Source organism: Capsella rubella, unplaced genomic scaffold (assembly GCF_000375325.1).
Source record: "Capsella rubella cultivar Monte Gargano unplaced genomic scaffold, Caprub1_0 scaffold_1, whole genome shotgun sequence".
NCBI lineage: Eukaryota > Viridiplantae > Streptophyta > Magnoliopsida > Brassicales > Brassicaceae > Capsella > Capsella rubella.
Genome location: NW_006238923.1, coordinates 10,823,739 through 10,842,338, shown reverse-complemented (window position 1 = coordinate 10,842,338; position 18,600 = coordinate 10,823,739). Strand labels below are relative to the sequence as shown.

The window sequence follows — 18,600 nt, the reverse complement described above, 5'->3', positions numbered from 1 at the left end:
ATGTTGCCTACATGATATTAAACTTAAGATCTTCGACATGGTCTACGAAGGCGTAAACTATATCATCACTAGTTTTAAACCACTTTTGGTAGTCTCCAAGGATTTCAACACTTCAGAGAGTTTTTCTTTTGTGACAGACGAATAAAAACACAAAATGGTTTGGATGTATGGTCCATGGACAAAACAATTTCACTTGTAGCAGTCATCCCAACAACATTAGACCATGGACAAAATAATTTCACTTGCATAAAAACTTTAAATAATTTCAGCCATTCCTCTGACTTGCATATATTAAAACTTTAAATTTCTTTGATAAATTAATGTTTTACATAGAGAGAATACAACTTGTATTAAATAAAGAGCTTCTTTAGCTGACTTGAGGAGCAAGGGAAGCAATCACGTTTGGACACATGTATATTAGTGATCATCTAAACGACTCAAAGCATCAAAGTTGTTGATACTCTAAAACGATTCAATGTCCCTAAGATCATAGATGCTTGACTTGAGATACTTATCATTAACACTAAGATCCTCTACATGGTCTACAAAGGTAAAAACACTAACATGTTCATTCCCAACACCTTCAACTGTAACACGACGGAGACTCTTCCTCTCAGGATTAAAGTAACAAACATGAGGACAAAATGGCGAGGAGAACTCCAATAAAGCAATTTCACATGTAGCAGTAGTCATCCCAATAACACTAAAATGGTTGTGCTTTTCAGTCTCGGGAAGAGGATAGACATATTTAGACCATTCCTGTTTGTCGATATCCTCTAGAACACACATATGTAACTCACAGGTAGGCCACATACTACCCAATGGTATACCATTGTCATACTTCAACATAATCCCACCTAATTTACCCTTATAGTTTATCAACTGATGGTAACAGTATTTTTCCTTAATAAACTTAAATCTCTCCGACCTAACATCAAAGCAAACTATCACATACGTTCCATCATCAGTTTGCGCTGAGTAATACAAAACCCCATTGATGCAAATCCCTTTACCCGAAGGCTTATGAGTAAAGTCACACTGGATCTTCCTCCACCTCATTTTTCCAGTTCCTAGTGTCAGAATATAGCAAACCGTTTCATTATCAACTATACTGTTTATGATCAATACCTTGAATTTCTTGTCAATCGGATCAAACCCAAAATCAGTTTAGGTAAGATGGCATACCTTCCTGTGAGTGGATTACAAATCACAGGCACTGAATCGTCATCCTTATTGATTGAGATCAGCACATCTGAAAAATAGAACAAACCAGATGCATAGAGGACACAACAATCACGTTTGCTCTTAAAGAAGTTGGTATGAAATACGGCGTCTACTACAGTAAACTTCTTATATGGATTCTGAGGGTGAGGTGACGAGAAGAAGAGCCATCCATTGTTGTCTCGTATTTTTACCCCAATTAAGAGACGTGGACGAGTCGAGGACCTGGTCAGGAACAACTCCATGAAATCTGGACGTCCAAGTTTGGACTCCCATTGCTTGGAAACACAACGACACCTCCCGACTAACCTCGCAGGCAATCTCGAAAATATCTCGAAAAAGAGATCGATTGGGATGGAATCTAAAGTGTTTTCACTATCCATGATAGATGTTTTTGTTAGATCAGACGGAGAGACTCCATTATATAGCTAGGGCAAATATTGGTTCGCGATCTAGCTATATACATTTTTGGTTTGGTTTGGTTTGGTCTATACAACCTAGTATGTTATCAAAAGTACTATGTAGTCACTTTGCTCTTTAGTAATGTCAGACATTTCCGCCATTAAGAATTATGTGATGTTTAAGGCTTTCGAGCATATTATAAGAGTTCGTTGGATAGATATAGATGAGACATCTCCAAAAAAATCAACAGGAAAATTTTATTAGATATGTTACAATGGATACAAAACGGCAAGACCTCTTTGACTCTCTCTCTCTCTCTCTTTCTCTCTCAAATGGGAAGATACTAAGTTTATATATAAACCAAAGCCGGGAAAAAAAAAAGGAAATACAAAATTAAAGAAGCAAAAGCCAAAGATTTGATTATGAATATGAAGAAGAACATTTTAATACCCCAAAAACAAAAAACCATTTAGAGGGAAATTTCACAAGGTGCATGAAACGTTCTTCCTCGACAGATAGCTTCAAGATTTTCTCCGGCGTACGAGCACAATGGTGAAACCTCAACACCTAACATTCATTTGATATATGTACATTTAACATTTGCATTGTAAGTAAAATGAATAAATAAAAACACAAAGATTTGTTTTGAGAGTTACCAGTTGCATATAAAGGCACAGAATGTGTTAGAAATCCACCAGCTGCTATAACCCAACGTGTGTGTAGCCTTAAAACCAGAAGCCTCGCGCTTTCGGGTGTATCGAAATTAGACCCGTTCACGTTCTTCACTGGTGCAAACTCCTCTTCTCTTAACACCTACACATTGCTCAATCCAATTTCTTGATATTTGGTCTTTTCTTTAGTTAGTGTTTAGTGTAAATGAATGTGATACTATACCTCAAAGAGTGCGGTTGAAGGAGCATATGGAAAGGAATCGAAAATGAATTGTTCGAGTTTTAGTCCCATTGTGTATCCATTCATAGATGGTATCTTCTTCTCCGCCAAATGGTAGCTGCATGCCAAATACAACAATTTAATAACATTTTGATTGCGGCATTCGATTGTGATTTGTAGGGAGCTTACACGCTGTCTTTCTCTAGGCCGGTCGCGACTTGATTAAGGAAATCTAAAGTGAACATGTGTAAGCACACCTGACCAAGATGTAAAACAAAAACGTTTCATTAGCTTTTCACCATTTTGGATGAGTATTCATAAGAATATAAAGAAGAGAAAGGGATTTTACGTTACTCCAGCAATATTGAAGACGGCCTGTTCTTTGATTAATAGCAGAAGCCATAGACTGATCAAGCTCACTGTACTCAACTACTGTCAACGGTCCGCCTTTGCCTCTCCGAACAAATACTCCTACCTGTTCTTGTGGATATGCCTGTTTTTTTCCCATAAAGAAATATAAAGAAGATGAAGTTTTAGTCTTGAAATCTTTCTGAACCAGTGAGATTGTATGATGTTATGTATATACCTTCCGCACAACTTTTGCAGCCGAAGCAGCCCCTTTGTCGATAAAGTATCCAAGAAAAGTAGGATCAGCTACTCTAACCTGCTTTCCAAGATTCCACATTATAACCAAGAAAACCTTGAGAAAACAAGTACATGTCAAGACTGAAGATTATACTAGAGAGCTAACCAAGACATTGTCAACGCCATAGCAATCCACATATTTAATCCCCCTAGAGGCCATATCCTCCAATAGCCTTGAACATTTTAGCGCTGTAAGAACCTCGGATCAGAACCAGCAACTGTTTGAATAGTAAAGAACAGAACCAAGATTTGGTAGACATACCTGCATATACTCCTCCGTTACCATCTGGAGCTTTAGCTAACTGGTAATGACAAGTAACTAAACTGAATAAGCCAATTTTTCTACAAATTAAACGAACTGAAGATAAAAATGAGTACTTCTCGTTTTTTTATTTAGTGCACATAGTACATACACTGAAAGGTGTCTCCATGATAAACTTCCCATCCTTTGTAATGCAAGGCAAAGTACCTTGTTGGAAAAAACTGATCTGTAGTAAAAGTACTAATCAAGATTGGTCTAAGAAACGAAGAGCAACAAAGAATGTTCATACAAATAAGAAGCATCTTACTTGATCTGGTTCAAGACCAAAGTACTTGTGACTCGAGAAATATTTTCGTGTCGCTTCATCAGTAAATGGACTAGTCATAACATACCAATGTATTGTAACTGGACGAACTGGACCTACACGTAAGATAGTTTGCGGAAAAGAGTGTCAAACATGGTGTAAACCGGTATTAATATGCGTTGGAATTGTAAAAGAAGCCATGAGTCTCACACTCACCTTCACTCACTACTTGAGCAGCAAGTCTCTGAATACACAAGATTCTCTCTGCTTGAATCTGAAAGAGCGATTTCCCTGATGGTAGTCCGATATCTAAGACAGAAATAACTACTATGTAAGTAAACCGAAGATACACAGAGACTTTGGTTTAATGAAAACTACATTGCATTCTGAAAACAGAGGAAACACACAAAACTAGAAATGAGAAGCACTCACTGAAACATCCTTTTGGATCTGAGATTCCAAGCCTTGTTCCCTGCATTAGTTTCATAAATCATAACCAAACCATGTTCATTATCAGATCACTTGAGTAATCTAAGTAACCTTACTTACATCACACGAAACAGAGCATCCTAAATGTGAATAAAAAAATGTATACAATATACAATAAATTGAAAAAAGTTTACGGAATCCTATAAAAGCATCTTTCAGATCACGTGATCATCATCCTTATAATTAAGCAGAAGGTTCCTCCTAGAAGGAATTCACAATTAAAATGCACCACCACCGACAGTGATTTTGTTTGAAAATAATCATGATTATAATTTGCCAATATTAATAATAACAAACCCTACTAATCTAAAAAACAACACTTTATTTCCAATTCAAAACCATATATAAAGTACAAAGACTACACTAAAGTCGTAGTGTATTATCATCCCATTATTAATCCAACTTTTTAAAAGTTAGGTAGTAGTCATAGCAGCAGCATTATTCCAAAACCACTAATCTCAACCATCAACAAAAGAATCATTTTAGTCCCTCTCTAAGTTAGCTAGCTCTACTTAATTACTAATATTAAACTAAATTAATAAGCTTTAAAAATGTCATAATTAACAGTAAGAATTTGAACCTGTCCACCAGATAAAAGCACAACACCCAATTTGCCTTCATAGATAGTTTTTAATCCCATCTTCCACCATTTCTCTCTATCTTCCATTGTTCTTCCATCCACCGTTGATACCCAATTCTCCGGTACCGGTTCTATCGCCGCCACTGGTAAACCTACTTAAACCGGAATTAAACCGAGATTAGTAATTTAAAAAAAAAATGACAATGCATGTTAATTAGAAGAAGCAAAAATGACATAATCACCTTGAGAGTGAAGTGAACATCTAATGATCCGATCTATTCTTGGAAGATCCAAATTCTAAGGGAGACAAAACAAATCATAGTGTTGTGAGTTTAAATTTGAAATCTGAGATCCAAATCGTAACTACTGAATCTGGAAAAAAAAATTAAAACCATAAAATTCAACCTCGATATCTCGAACGAGGAAATCTTTTTCGTCGGGTGAGAGTTCATCCCAAAGAGCGAAGATATCTTCTTGTCCGTAATCTTTCAATCTCTCAACTAATGCTTGACGAGGTGAAGAGACTGTCATAGGAGGAGGAGTAGTAGGAGGAGGAGAAGTTGTTGTTGTTGTCGTGGTCGTGGTCGTAGTAGTGGTTGTCGCCGCCGTTAATGTTCCATTATTCTCTCTCTCCATCGACGGTTCTGTCATTATGAGTAGATCTCAGAGGGATGAAGGAATTAAAAAAAAAAACGAATCGATTTTGGGATTTTTTTTTCTTTTTCTTTTGGAGTTGTGACGTTTTGGCTAAGTGTGTGTGTGTGTGTTTTATAAGGGAGGAGGCACGAGCGGAGAAGAAGCGGAACAGTGGCGAAGAAGACAAGAATCAACACAAATCAAACAACTGGAGTTGTGTAAATGACTGTTTTGCCCTTCTTCTTTTTTTCTTTTTAATGTGTATAGTCTCGTCTCATGCGTTTCTGTCAGAGTTCTCCGACAGTTTGTTGCGTATCCCCTCTGGCTTATTTAGCGGGTTTCGATTTCTTTTTTTTTTTTTTGTGGATTTATTTATTTAGATCCCATTTATGTATTTATTTTTCAACAGATTAGATCTCAAATCCTAATCTAGCAGATATATATATAAAACATATATAGTATATGTTTATTACTAATCTCATGTTGGAGTATCTATCTTGTGCTACCGTATTTAAAATTGTTTCGTAGTTGTTTTTGTTTGTTACTATTTTTGGAGTTTAAGCTAAAACTAATTAAAAGTCGAATACTTTTGTTATTTACAAATGATTTTTTGAAGATAGTTGTTGATTAGTAACATAAAACGGTATAAAGATTTTTAGCAATAAATTAATAATTTAAAACAGTATAAAATAATAAAATAATGAAATAATAATTTAAAACAGTATAAAATAATGAAATATTTTACAAAAAGAACTGTATAATAGCTGAGTTAATTTTTTTATATCATCAGTTACAAGGAAAAACATTGTACCATTGTAGTGGTAAGTGGTAAGTGGTTACCATTAACAGTTACCACCTATACAATTTGACTCCTAGTTTGGATCTATGTAATGAGTTTTCAATTCACTCGGACAGGTTATTGCAATATTCAGATTTTAGTTAGAGAGTATAAGTTAGGTAAGTTGGTGTAAATTCCCGTTTTTTTGTTAAAATATGAAGGACCGACATGTAGACTAGTATAATGGGAAGTTTTAATTGCGTGATGGAAAATCATATGTTTGTATGGGAAATTGTGTCGTTCGTATTTATGGAACTAATAAGGTGCAATGTTATGGGTTGTTGGAGTGTTTATATATATCGCATCTCTTTACCCTAATTGTCACACGACCTATAATTTATACAAAGTCTTGAGTAGATCGAGTTGCTTTTTTAATTGATGATGTGTGTCGATTCATAATAAAATGGATATTGAATTGACTTAAATCTTTCGGTTCCATGCCTAATGACTAGGTCATGGACTTCAATATAAAATACGGATTTAGTTGGTTTCATTACTCTCTACCAAAAAAAAAAAAAAATTTAAAAAAATTAAAAAAATCAGAAACCCCATAAAACTTATTTAGATCTAGTACATTCTTCTACATATTACTATTTAATTTGTCACACTACCTAAATATTAGATTTTAAGAGCTTTAGTTTATAGTATGATTTTAATATGGTTGATTTATAACTAACACTTTTATGACGTTCTAAATTGATAAAAAAAACTAGGTGAATATTCGAAACTATTATAAAGAGATTAGTGAATACGTACATGGATACATATCAACAATTTGAATCGTGCTAATTACATTCTAAGAAAACTGTGATTTAAGATCTTCAACTTAAGATCTTGCCCGACTTTTTGTTCACGTGGCAGGTAGTTTCAAATATATTCAAGGATTTTTATATCTCAAAACTACATTGTGTTATATAATCAACTTCATCCTCTATTTAAACGATATACAAAAATTCATAGATTTCAAAAGGATAGTATGGTAATATTAACGAAACTCTATGGATTTTTGTTCTTATCTTCAAAAAAATTAGTTGGTGTTTAATTCATTAATTAATACTACTGTCAGTTCAAGGTGGAGAAATTGGAGGAAGGTATAAACTATAAATCGAGTATATGAGTTGAATTGGGGCCTCTAGTCTCATAGTGCACCCAACATTACTTTAGTTTAACAAAGACAGCTAAACAAAAGTAAGATAATAATTTAAAAGAATAATCATTACAGTACATATTTAATCAGCATTCTGAAGTTATGTGTTCTGAACATTGGCCCATCATTTCATTTGGTCATAGACTTATAATCGACTAATCATTGGTTCTGTTTATAATCTACGAATAAGTAATAGAAAAAAATCGCATAAAAACTATAAGCAAAAGACTAGAGCTGGTGACAAGAGTTTAGATATTTGGTAAGTTGATTATTCAATTGTTACATCAAACTTAGTTAGGCCGACGGTCACAGCTTATTTTGGCCTAATCAATTCAGACAGGCTTTGGTGGGGTGTCTAATACTTTTGAAGTCTAGTGAGTAATGTATACTAATTATTCATAATATAAATATTTTAATCATTTCGGTATACAAAAAGAAAAAAATCATTCCGGTATACAAAATTTGAAAATATATAATACTCCTACAAAAGACAGCTAAAATGCAAAACATATAATTTATCAACTAGGTAATTATTAACACAAAAAAATAAGATTGATAAAACCATGCATATATATAGAAATATAAGTAAAAAAAAATCCCTAAAACTTGGATGGATCATTTAGAGTCACATATAACTTATATTTGGCGAATAATTTGGCATATATTACTAGTAAACAATTTAGTTTGTTTACAAAAAAAAAAAAAAAAAAAAAAAAAAAATAGTTTTTTTTTTGTGTCGGCTCTAAAATTTGTTCTACACCCAAAAACATGAACAACTGGAAAATTGAGGCTCCGTTTCGATTTGGGACCCTGGCACTAAGTAAAGTGGTCACGCTATGTATAGAGAAAACTTACGGACGACAGATAAAGAGACCAAAAGACATCACACTTCACCCTAATTAGGTCTCTGGTTCTTAAAATGGACCAAGCTCACTTACCCTTGGGACTTCCGAAGTAGCCCTCAAGTGACAACAATGTCTTACTTTGAAGGTACAATTTCAATATGGTGTAAGAAAATTCTATTATATAAAGATGAGAATGATCATTTAGCTAATTTGGTATTCGTTTGTTGATCAATGTACACAAACGGCAGCTGAAGTATGTAAATGTATACATAACTAAGTGTTTTGAATATGTCTTGTCTACGGTCTATCATGTTCAACTTGCCATTTAACTCGATATACTAATTTAAGATAAGTATTTTCCTATAACTATATTTTTATCACCGAAAAGAGAACCGTTTCTGATGCTCTCTTTAATCACACAAATCTCATCTCTCATCTTTAGCAAAATATATATATATATATATATATATATATATAGCCAAGTAATTATGTTGTTCTATGTGTCGCTAATACACAGTTTTGTTGGTATTTCACGTGAATTGTATACACTTTTGTCGGATTTTTGTTACTTATAGTTTAACAGAATCTGTGGTAAGCAAATTTTAAACTTCACTAGCGTTACAAAAATGGAAAGCTTGATTGGTTTTTTCATGCGTTACATAAATGGAAAGGAAAAGAAAATTATCGTTGCATGCATGAATGGGCTTCTGAGGAATGACCAAAACACCAAATAAATAAATGGGCCTAGATTACTTTCACAACTGGCCTAATCTTTCTCTTCAATTACATTTTATATAGTTTTCATGTAACCAAACTTTATAATCACCAATTAAATTGTTTCCATTTTTAAAAATCCATTAAAGAAACATCTTGGGTTATGGTGCTATCAATTGGTTATTGACTACAAACAAAGAGTCAAATATAAAATGATAATTATTTTTCTTTTAACAAAAGTCAACCTCAGAAAATTTGGCCACTCAATCTCTCTTTTTTTTTTAATTTTATTTTATAAATTGGTATTTATTAAAATATGAGAAAGGAAATAATTAAAAAGATAGTAGCAAAAGACAAGAAACTTTTGGAGTGGAGTTGGACTCGGATTAAAAGGGATGAATGCCTGAGAAAATAAATAGCGCACCAAGAAATGATAATAGATTAAATTATACAGGCGTGATTATTGATTAATACTTTAAATTATCTTTTCGAAAAAAAAAAAAAAAAAGTTAGGGCCAATATGGAATCGTAACCCTTTATTGCTAGGTTTCGTGTCACCAAACAAGTAACCATCAAAACTTATAAGCTTAAGATATAACAATAAGTCAATTTCTCTCTAATTTTTATTTATAAATTTCAATAAGCGTGATAAAACCTAAAACTCTCACACAAAAAAAAAAAGTAAATAGATGTCACAATGCAAACAAGTTGTAAATTCACGTTATTCGACTTTTAACACTGAAATATTTGAAGACTGAAAATAGTTTTTTCATTAAAATTTATTTACATCAAAGAAATGTTTTAAAGAGAAACAAAAAAAACTCAAATAATAGAGTAAGAGTAATATTAAGGAATATTACATGAAAATATGTAAATTGGAAAAACGAGTGCTTTTGTGTTTGGTGATTTGAAACCTTACATTATAAACATTTAATAAGTATTCCATATTGCCCCTTACTTTTGGCTACGATTATAACGTGTATCAATAATCACGCTTGCTTATTTAATTAACATATCCAAGTTAATTTAATTTATTTATTTGGCATCATATGTCCACTTTTTATAATAATTGGACCCTTAAAGAACTAAAAGAAATAAACCCTATTGCCCCCTTCTACACCTTCCTCCTTCGCCCTAGGTTATTTCTTTTGGTATGAGGATTAAGCTCAAGTCTTTCTAATTTTATTGATACAACATGCATGTAGCAAGCAATCAAACTACATATGATCGTAATCAGTTTTTAGTTAAGCTTTAATTTCTTGTTCATCTAAATCCCTTCAATTTTGAGCCAAAAAATTGTGTAGCTTTAGTTTCTTTATCAGAAATTTTGTCATCGATCAAAGAAAGTTTTTTTTGAAAAACCTTTTGGTCGGCAAACGAACATCTTTATTAAAGCAGGAGAGCAAAAGAATAGAAGTTGGTCAAACCTAATGTAGCAAGGGAATCAAGCCAAATAATTGGCTCAAAAGGAATTAATTGAAAAGAATACGAATGTAAGTCTTGATATGTACGTATAACCAAAATTAATCATAGTAAGAGATTAGCTAGTGACTATGTCCCCGAGTCTGATTCTAGTCCTTGTGCACTCTTGAAACGCAGAGCTTTTAGTATATGGCCACGCCTTCTTCTCGTGACAATGCGCTATCTAACAAGAGGTCGAAATTTACAATTTTGGTTGCCTATAACAATCCCAAACCATGCATTTACCCTTTACCTCATGTCAAGAAGTTTTAGCACCAGGCCGCATTCACGTGAGGTGAAGATATATTTTGGTAATAGGCGGATTGTGGATTATAGGTTGGCCAAATAACAAGTCTCATGACAATGTCTCTTTCTCAGAGACAAAAACATGTTTTGGAAGTTGAAACCCGATTGGTTCCTAACTTGTATTCATATATGCACCTTAAAGTTTTGGAAATGAAAGTGATATTTAAAATCTTTAAAACGAAAACTAAACTCCAAGAATCTAACATAACTGAGAAATAATTATTACTAGTATATATCAGTTAGTTTATATCATATTTATTTTATAGGAAATCTATGTTTTGGTTTGTTGTTAGTTGTTGTTACTCTCCATGTACATCTAGATAGGCCAAAGATTAATATATATAGCTACTCATATACATTATTAGCTTCTATAGAATTTTAACTGATTGAAAAGTATTCCTATAGATTTTTTTGCTAAAAAAGTATTCCTATAGATCCGTTATAGTTTTCAAAAACAAACGTGACAAGTTCAAGTAGAGGTCAAGCACATCTTCTCTTGACGTACGATCTTACGCAGACCGCATATAACACGTCTTCGGTGGCTTAGATACATATATGTAATTTTAATTTTAATGTAACTTAGTGGACATACCCCACTCGCATATAATATTGTCACCACCACCGATCGTATCATATACATACACTTTATATTCTCTAATGCACATATCCTCTAGACTCTTAACCAAACAAAACAAAAGAAGCTGAAGCAGAAAGAAAGACAAAAACGGTTCGAAGAAAGGAACAAAAAATGTTAAGGGAAGAATGTACTCCGAGTTCTTCATGGTGGGAAGATGTTCAACATCATCATAATGATCATGCAAACTCTATCAATTCGACATCGTTTTATCATAAGAGTAGTAACAACAACTCAAACGCAAACGTTAGCTGTGAAGAAGACAATCTCTCGATCTCAAACGTAAACGCTTCAAATCGTTTGGACCTAACTGCTGAATCCTCCAATAATCATCATCACTCTCTCTCGGCTCCTTCCTCCTCCACCGATGAGTTGCTCCGCGACCATGTTGTCTCTTCTCATAATCAACTATGGAGTCTTGCCTTCTTGTAAGTACTATCAAAAACACTTTATATGTTATCTTATCTACGTATGAATTACTCTTACCTGAGTTTAACGCTCTTAGAGCATCCTTAATGGCAAGTTCTTAGGCTTAAATTGAGCTTGCCATTAATGATAGTCTTAGTTGCAATTCACAAGATTTAAAGTTTAGTTTAAGGTTTAAAGTTTTTACGCTCCATCCCTTAAAGATATTGTCTAGTTCATCATATTCTTATTTTTTGTTTGTCTTTAAAAAATGAGTGCTTCCAGGTCTAAAAAAATAAAATTAAAAAACGTTAGAAACAAAAGAGAGGTCTAAAAGTTGGTTTTATAAAAGTAAATTAGTAGCTCTTTTGAATTATTGTTCCCCAATAAATGATTTAACGTTTGATTGGTGAGGGTATGCCTATAATTTTGCACTTATGATTCATCTTTTTATTATTGGCCACTCCGGATGTAGTTTATTTGTGTGTTTTTTTCTTAAAGTAAAAGAAGTTTTTAGTACTGTATTAGTATATTATACATAATTGTTGTTTTTGTATCTACTACATAGAATATTATTTCTTACAACTTTTGTTATAAAGTATTTTCTAAAAGTAGACATTATTTGAAAAATATAAATGAAAACGTAACCCGCAAACAAGGATCACCATTTTCTATTTGTTTACAATTTCCCAAAATAGTTTAGTGAAAGTATTGCAAATTTGCAATGTAGAGTTTCTTATTCTGAAAGCAAAATAATTTTTAAAAACAATAATCTACCATGTAAAGTACCCATAAATTCATTATATATATATAAAAAATTAGTTCATAATTACATTTAGTTGTGAAATGATAAAATATCATATTTTCTATTAACACTCACCTTAATAATTACATAAATGAATGGACAGGCCTGGTAGAAGCTTAGGAGATCAAATGATGGATCATCATCATCATAATCATAATCACCACTTAACACCTTCAAGAAACTCATCAACAACATCAGAATTACCATCATTCGAGCCAGCCTGCGATAACGGTAACGGTTGGATCTATGACACAAACCAAGTTAGGTATGATCAAAGTAGTGACCAACGGCTGTCAAAGTTAACAGATCTTGTAGGGAAGCACTGGTCTATTGCGCCACCGAATAATCCCGACATGAACCATAACCTTCATCATCATTTCGATCATGATCATTCTCAGACAAACGAAGATGTTTCTATGTACAGACAAGCCTTGGAAGTGAAAAATGAAGAAACTCTTTGTTACAATAATGGCTCAACTGGTGCTGGTGCTGGTTCGTTGTTCCATGATCCTATTGAAAGTTCTAGAGGTTTCCTTGATATAAGGTTAAGCCGGCCATTGTCGGATATTAATCCGTCGTTTAAGCCATGCTTTAAGGCCTTAAACTTATCCGAGTTTAATAAGAAAGAACATCAAACGGCATCACTGGTACGTGTACGCTACCAAATCTTTTCATATAATCAAATATGTGATGCAATAGCTTATTAACGATGTTGGTAAATACGTCTTCTCACTTTACCAATGGATTTAACGTTGATATATATATTGCTGTTGGATCTTTAAGTTTTGTAACGGATGTTACTATGTATGTGAAAATTTGAGTATGGACCGACGTTAAATCACGAACTCGGGAGCTATTTTTATTTGTAGGCAACTGTGAGGTTGGGAACAACAAACGCCGGAAAGAAGAAAAGATGTGAAGAAGTTTCTGATGAGGTATCCAAGAAGGCCAAGTGCGGCGGTGGCTCTACACTTTCACCGGAGAAGGTAATCTTTACATGACATAATTGAGCACGTAAGTACATGTAAATGCATGCCAAAACATAATATGTGTTTTTTGTTCTTTCGGATAACTATAAAACAAAACAAGTGAATCTACATACTACGTAGTAACTTTGTACGGTTTTTTTTTCTTTTTTTTTTTAATAAAAGCAAATTGGCATGCATTTACTTTGATAGTTAGATTGTTTTGATAATAATCTTTATAAATATCTTTGATATTATGGATTTTTTTTTTATGTTGAAGTAATCATTTTCCTAGCTAGTATTGTTGCCAAACAAATAGTATATAAAGAAATTCTCACGTTTCACACTGGTTTATGTTTTTCTTTCACCGCGTGATTTTATTAGTTTAAAAATGAAAAACACCATATAAAATTGGTCACGATTAAAAAGTTTAATGGTGAAATTAGAAAATACCTTCATTATTATTAATTATTTTTTTGTTAAAGTACTTACATTATTATTTTCGAAAATAAATGGCAGGAATTACCTAAAGCCAAGCTTCGAGACAAGATCACGACTCTACAGCAAATTGTGTCTCCCTTTGGAAAGGTACTACAAAGATAAGACCATATTTATTTATTTCTCTGTCTTTCAATGTATCTTTTAACATACATATATGTGTTACAAGGAAGTAAATGAAACATTATGTTTGAAAACATTTCAGACGGACACTGCTTCTGTGCTTCAAGAAGCCATCACTTATATAAACTTCTATCAAGAGCAAGTGAAGGTAATATATGCTTTACAAATACGATACAAATCACGAAAATAATAACTCATGTTGCCTATATATGCAAACATATACACCATTAATTGATTATATTAATTAAAAATTAATTTCGTTGGTGAATTTAACGATTATGCAGCTGCTAAGCACTCCTTATATGAAGAATTCATCAGTTAAGGTACCGTTGAAACTTGAAAGGAGTAAACATGGTAGATTTTTCTAAAAATATTAAACGTAGTTCATTTAGTGGAAGTTTAAATAGTTGTATAATGGTTTTATAGGATCCATGGGGAGGATGGGACAGAGAAGATCACAACAAAAGAGGACCAAGACAACATCTAGACCTAAGGAGTAGAGGGCTCTGTTTGGTTCCGATTTCATGCACCCCAATAGCATACCGCGATAACAGTGCAACTGACTACTGGAGTCCCTCGTATAGAGGTTCTTTGTATCGTTAATTACGAGCTAGCATGGTTCAACTGGTATAGCTAGAAATGTGTGTAGATGAGAAAACGATTTGATTAAATTATGGTAGTGATAAAACCATTTGGTGATTCTGCAGTAGAACGGAAGAGTGGTATGTATACATAATATATGCATATTTTATCACTGACAGTCACATTTTAATACATATTCTTGATTAGGCGTTTTGATCTTATGTTCCCATATGTGAGAAATTTAGCTAAGCCTAACAGAATAGTAGAGGTAAAAGAAAACGAAAGAAAAACTTAAACAAACACTAGCTAAGCCAAGAGAGAGGTAGAGCATGTTAGCTGATGATGATTCGCACTTGTTCTGCTCCTTGCACTTCACAGATTGAGGAGACTTGGAGAGGTCAGGAGATATATGCGTACGTCGTCGTGGTTCTGGCCTCTCGGGATCGACATTTTGGACGGGTTGTAAAGGGATTGACTTGAGTTTCATCGCATCATCAACACTAAGATCCTCTGCATAATCCGCAAAGGTGTATACTCTGCGATCACGATTCGCATCACCAACACCTTGGATTTCAACACTTTGGAGAGTGTTCCTTCCGGGGTTATAGTAGAAAACATAAAACAGTTTACAAGCAGACTCCGTCGACAAAACAATGTCACCTGAAGCAGTCACCCCAACAACCTCTAGATTCTTGTTAACCTTAACGACTTCAATCTCAGCCCTCAATTTGTAAGAATAAGTCGTCCATTCCTCTTTCTCGACATCCTCTAGAACCAACATACTCAACTTACGGGAAAATCTACAACACTCCGAATCATACAAACATAACTTTCCCTTGTAGTTTATCAAGGAGGGAAAATAGCGTTCTGGGGTGCATATGAACTTGAATTTCTCAGTTCTAACATCAAAGCAAACTATCAAAAAAGACCGTCCATCAGTACCTATAGCTAAGTAATACAAAACCCCATTGATGCAAATCCTATCCCACACAGGCTCATGGGTAAAAGGACAACGGATCTTCCTCCACCTCAATTTCCTAGCTCCTAGAGTCAAGATATAATGATCTGTATCACTAGAAGCTATATAGTCACTAGTACTCATGAACAAGACCTTGAATTCCTTGTCTACCGGATCAAACCCTAAATAGCTATACGAATAACCTCTAAGCTCAGGTAAGATCACATACTGTCCTGTGAGAGGGTTATATATCACACGTTTCTCATCTTCATCTTCCCTTGGGATACACATTCTATGAAAATAGATCAATCCAGAGGCATAGCTACAATTGAATTCGCTTGTACCTTTAGAGAACTTGGTATGAAAATCTCCGGCGGCGGATACTACAAGAGACGAAGACTTGTCATATGGATTCTGAGGCAAAAGAGTTGAGTAAAAGCTCCACTCACGGTCTTTTGCTACCCCAAATAAGAGACGCGGTGGACGAGCGGAGGATCTGGTTAACAAGTCGGAGAAATCATCGCGGTGAAACCCTGACCTGGTTAGAGCCAATGACTTCCATTGCTTCGACACGCAACGAAACCTCGCCGCTGATTTCGCTGGCAATCTCGAGAGTATCTCGATGATGAGATCTATCGGGATCGAATTCTCCATTTTTTTGTCCGTCGTATTTTGCTGATCGGGCGGCGAGAGTATACGAATTAGATGATGATGTTAAGGGGGCCTTTGGTGGATCTGAAATTGAACCTATTTAAGCCCAATAAGTATTTGTGCTTCTTAACATCAAACTCCAATATTATAATAAATTAGTTTCGATCTAGTAGTACAGTGATCTATTCGTTACAGAAAATATTCTAATGCTGTATTTATTATTTCAGGTGTGTACCTTGACAACGAAATTTTGTATTTTTTAGAACATACAGTAACTAGTTTAGTTACGTGACACAAATAGACTCGATGTTATTCAATTTTCAAGAACCAAAGAACAACTTAATTAGTCATAACATTGAAATTTCATTAAAGAAAATATATATATATATATATATATATTTTTAAATTAAAACATCTATGTTGGACCAACTTGGAATCGCATGTAGTAGAATGGATTATGTTTCACTGGGACATAATGTCACAGTAATATAGAAAGATCAGTTTCATAGTTACATTTTAGTAGAACAAAAGAAATGTGTTTACTATATAATTCAAATCGGTTTAATACTTCGATCATGCATGTTCGATCAAATGTTCCTCCTCAACCCTTAGTCTTCAACAATCTCAGAAACCATGAACATAATTCTAACATAACCATACAAACACATTTTTTATATTTAACAACAACAATAAAGTAGAGAGCATATTCAAGAAACAAAAGAGATAGAAAAATATGAGATAGAAATTGAGGTGAGAAAGTTTTTAAAAACTAAAATAGCTAAGCCAGCAGTGCGAAAGAGCAGTTTAGCTGATGATGATCCGTACTTGTTCTGCTGCAACTTCACAGATTTGAGGAGACTTGGAATGGTCAGGAGATGTATGCCTAAGTCGTTGTGGTTCTCGCCTCTTGGAAACGACATTTTGGACTGGTTAGAAAAGGCTTGACTTGAGTTGCATTGCATCAGTAACACTAAGATCCTCTACATAGCATAGTCTATAAATGAGTATAATCTGCAATCACGATTAGCATCACCAACACCTTGGATTTCAACACTTTGGAGAGTGTTCCTTTCGGGGTTATAGTAGAAATAATAAAACGGTGTACGTGCATACTGCATCCCCAAAACAATGTCACCTGAAGCAGTCACCCCAACAACGGAAAGATTTTTGCTAACCTTAACGACTTCACTATCAGCCCTCAAAGTGTAGACATATGTCGTCCATTCCTCTTTCTCGACATCCACTAGAACCGACATAATCAACTTAAGAGGAAATCCACCACTATAACCATAAGCCAAATCAATCAAACATAATTTCCCCTTATAGTTTATCAAGGAGGAACTGCGTTGTGCCGCGCGTATGAGCTTCTTGAATTTCTCAGTTCTAACATCAAAGCAAACTATCACAAAGGACCGTGCATCAGTACCTATCGCTGAGTAATACAAAACCCCATTGATGCAAATCCTATCCCACACAGGCTCATGGGTAAAAGGACAACAGATCTTCCTCCACCTCAATTTCCCAGTTCCAAGTGTCAAGATATAATGATCTGTATCACTAGAAGCTATATAGTCACTAGTATTCATGAACAAGACCTTGAATTCCTTGTCTACCGGATCAAACCCTAAATAGCTATACGAATAACCTCTAAGCTCAGGTAAGATCACATACTGTCCTGTGAGAGGGTTACAGATCACACGCTTCTCATCCATATCTTCCCTTGGGATGCGCATTCTATGAAAATAGATCAATCCAGAGGCATAGCTACAATTGAATCTGCTTATGCCTTTAGAGAACTTGATGTGAAAATCGGCGGCGGCTACAACGAGAGACGAAGACTTATTCTGAGGCAGAGGAGTTGAGTAAAAGCTCCACTCACGGTCTTTTGCTACCCCAAATAAGAGACGCGGTGGACGAGCGGAGGATCTGGTTAACAAGTCGGAGAAATCATCGCGGTGAAACCCTGACCTGGTTAGAGCCAAGGACTTCCATTGTTTCGACACGCATCGAAACCTCGATGCTGATTTTTCTGGCAATCTCGACAGTATCTCGATGATGAGATCTATCGGGATCGAATTCTCCATTTTTGTACGTCGTGTTTTGGTTATCGGACGGCGAGATTTATGTGAAATCTTGCCTAAAAGATCGATGATGTTAAGGGCCATTGGTGGACTTGACATTGAACCTATTCAAGCCCAATAAGTATATGGGCTTTTTCCATCAAAAACTCCAATATTA

The 18,600-nt window shown here is 34.4% G+C and overlaps 4 protein-coding genes and 1 pseudogene across 5 annotated transcripts; 1 reads left to right on the top strand and 4 right to left on the bottom strand.

Annotated features, from left to right (window-relative positions):
- Positions 1–462: 462 nt before the first annotated feature.
- Positions 463–1,604, bottom strand: LOC111828690 (annotated as a pseudogene).
- Positions 1,605–2,016: 412 nt separating this feature from the next.
- LOC17899745 (UDP-N-acetylglucosamine diphosphorylase 1) lies at positions 2,017–5,544 on the bottom strand. Its single transcript, XM_006306032.2, has 15 exons — positions 5,200–5,544; positions 5,037–5,091; positions 4,795–4,946; positions 4,158–4,197; positions 3,942–4,034; positions 3,729–3,841; positions 3,573–3,647; positions 3,422–3,461; positions 3,266–3,348; positions 3,101–3,178; positions 2,864–3,007; positions 2,704–2,771; positions 2,518–2,632; positions 2,280–2,436; positions 2,017–2,190 (listed from the first exon to the last, which is right to left on the bottom strand). The coding sequence occupies exons 1-15, from the start codon at positions 5,443–5,445 to the stop codon at positions 2,093–2,095; spliced, it is 1,557 nt and encodes a 518-aa protein (XP_006306094.1). The 5' UTR covers positions 5,446–5,544; the 3' UTR covers positions 2,017–2,092.
- A 5,897-nt stretch (positions 5,545–11,441) lies between these two features.
- Positions 11,442–14,929, top strand: LOC17899164 (transcription factor bHLH111). The gene is made up of 7 exons (XM_006307472.2): positions 11,442–11,803; positions 12,689–13,232; positions 13,455–13,571; positions 14,070–14,138; positions 14,254–14,319; positions 14,456–14,494; positions 14,598–14,929. The coding sequence occupies exons 1-7, from the start codon at positions 11,490–11,492 to the stop codon at positions 14,772–14,774; spliced, it is 1,326 nt and encodes a 441-aa protein (XP_006307534.1). The 5' UTR covers positions 11,442–11,489; the 3' UTR covers positions 14,775–14,929.
- LOC111832574 (putative F-box protein At1g30930) lies at positions 14,879–18,466 on the bottom strand. 2 transcript variants are annotated; one of them, XM_023789812.1, is made up of 2 exons: positions 18,218–18,466; positions 14,879–16,136 (listed from the first exon to the last, which is right to left on the bottom strand). In XM_023789812.1, the coding sequence occupies exons 1-2, from the start codon at positions 18,444–18,446 to the stop codon at positions 14,995–14,997; spliced, it is 1,371 nt and encodes a 456-aa protein (XP_023645580.1). In that variant the 5' UTR covers positions 18,447–18,466; the 3' UTR covers positions 14,879–14,994. The 2 variants fall into 2 exon arrangements, with proteins under 2 accessions (XP_023645580.1, XP_023645579.1); XM_023789811.1 differs by lacking the exon at positions 18,218–18,466 and having other exon boundaries at positions 14,879–16,388.
- On the bottom strand, positions 16,955–18,209 carry LOC111832575 (putative F-box protein At1g30930). Its single transcript, XM_023789813.1, is given in 2 exon segments — positions 16,955–17,352; positions 17,355–18,209. Coding segments are annotated over 2 exon segments (801 nt in total). The 5' UTR covers positions 18,096–18,209; the 3' UTR covers positions 16,955–17,292.
- Positions 18,467–18,600: the final 134 nt, after the last annotated feature.

Excerpts from the sequence above, each read along its gene's own strand:
- LOC17899745 (XM_006306032.2), bottom strand. The coding sequence starts at position 5,445 with ATGACAGAACCGTCGATGGAGAGAGAGAATAATGGAACATTAACGGCG. Across the intron at positions 2,772-2,863 it reads TTCAATATTGCTGGAGTAAC|GTGTGCTTACACATGTTCAC; the intron begins GTAAAATCCCTT and ends CATCTTGGTCAG. Across the intron at positions 2,191-2,279 it reads TGTGCCTTTATATGCAACTG|GTGTTGAGGTTTCACCATTG; the intron begins GTAACTCTCAAA and ends AATGAATGTTAG.
- LOC17899164 (XM_006307472.2), top strand. The coding sequence starts at position 11,490 with ATGTTAAGGGAAGAATGTACTCCGAGTTCTTCATGGTGGGAAGATGTT. Across the intron at positions 11,804-12,688 it reads CTATGGAGTCTTGCCTTCTT|GCCTGGTAGAAGCTTAGGAG; the intron begins GTAAGTACTATC and ends ATGAATGGACAG. Across the intron at positions 14,320-14,455 it reads TCTATCAAGAGCAAGTGAAG|CTGCTAAGCACTCCTTATAT; the intron begins GTAATATATGCT and ends ACGATTATGCAG.
- LOC111832574 (XM_023789812.1), bottom strand. The coding sequence starts at position 18,446 with ATGGAGAATTCGATCCCGATAGATCTCATCATCGAGATACTGTCGAGA. Across the intron at positions 16,137-18,217 it reads GTGGAGCTTTTACTCAACTC|TTTTGCCTCAGAATCCATAT; the intron begins CTCTGCCTCAGA and ends TTTACTCAACTC.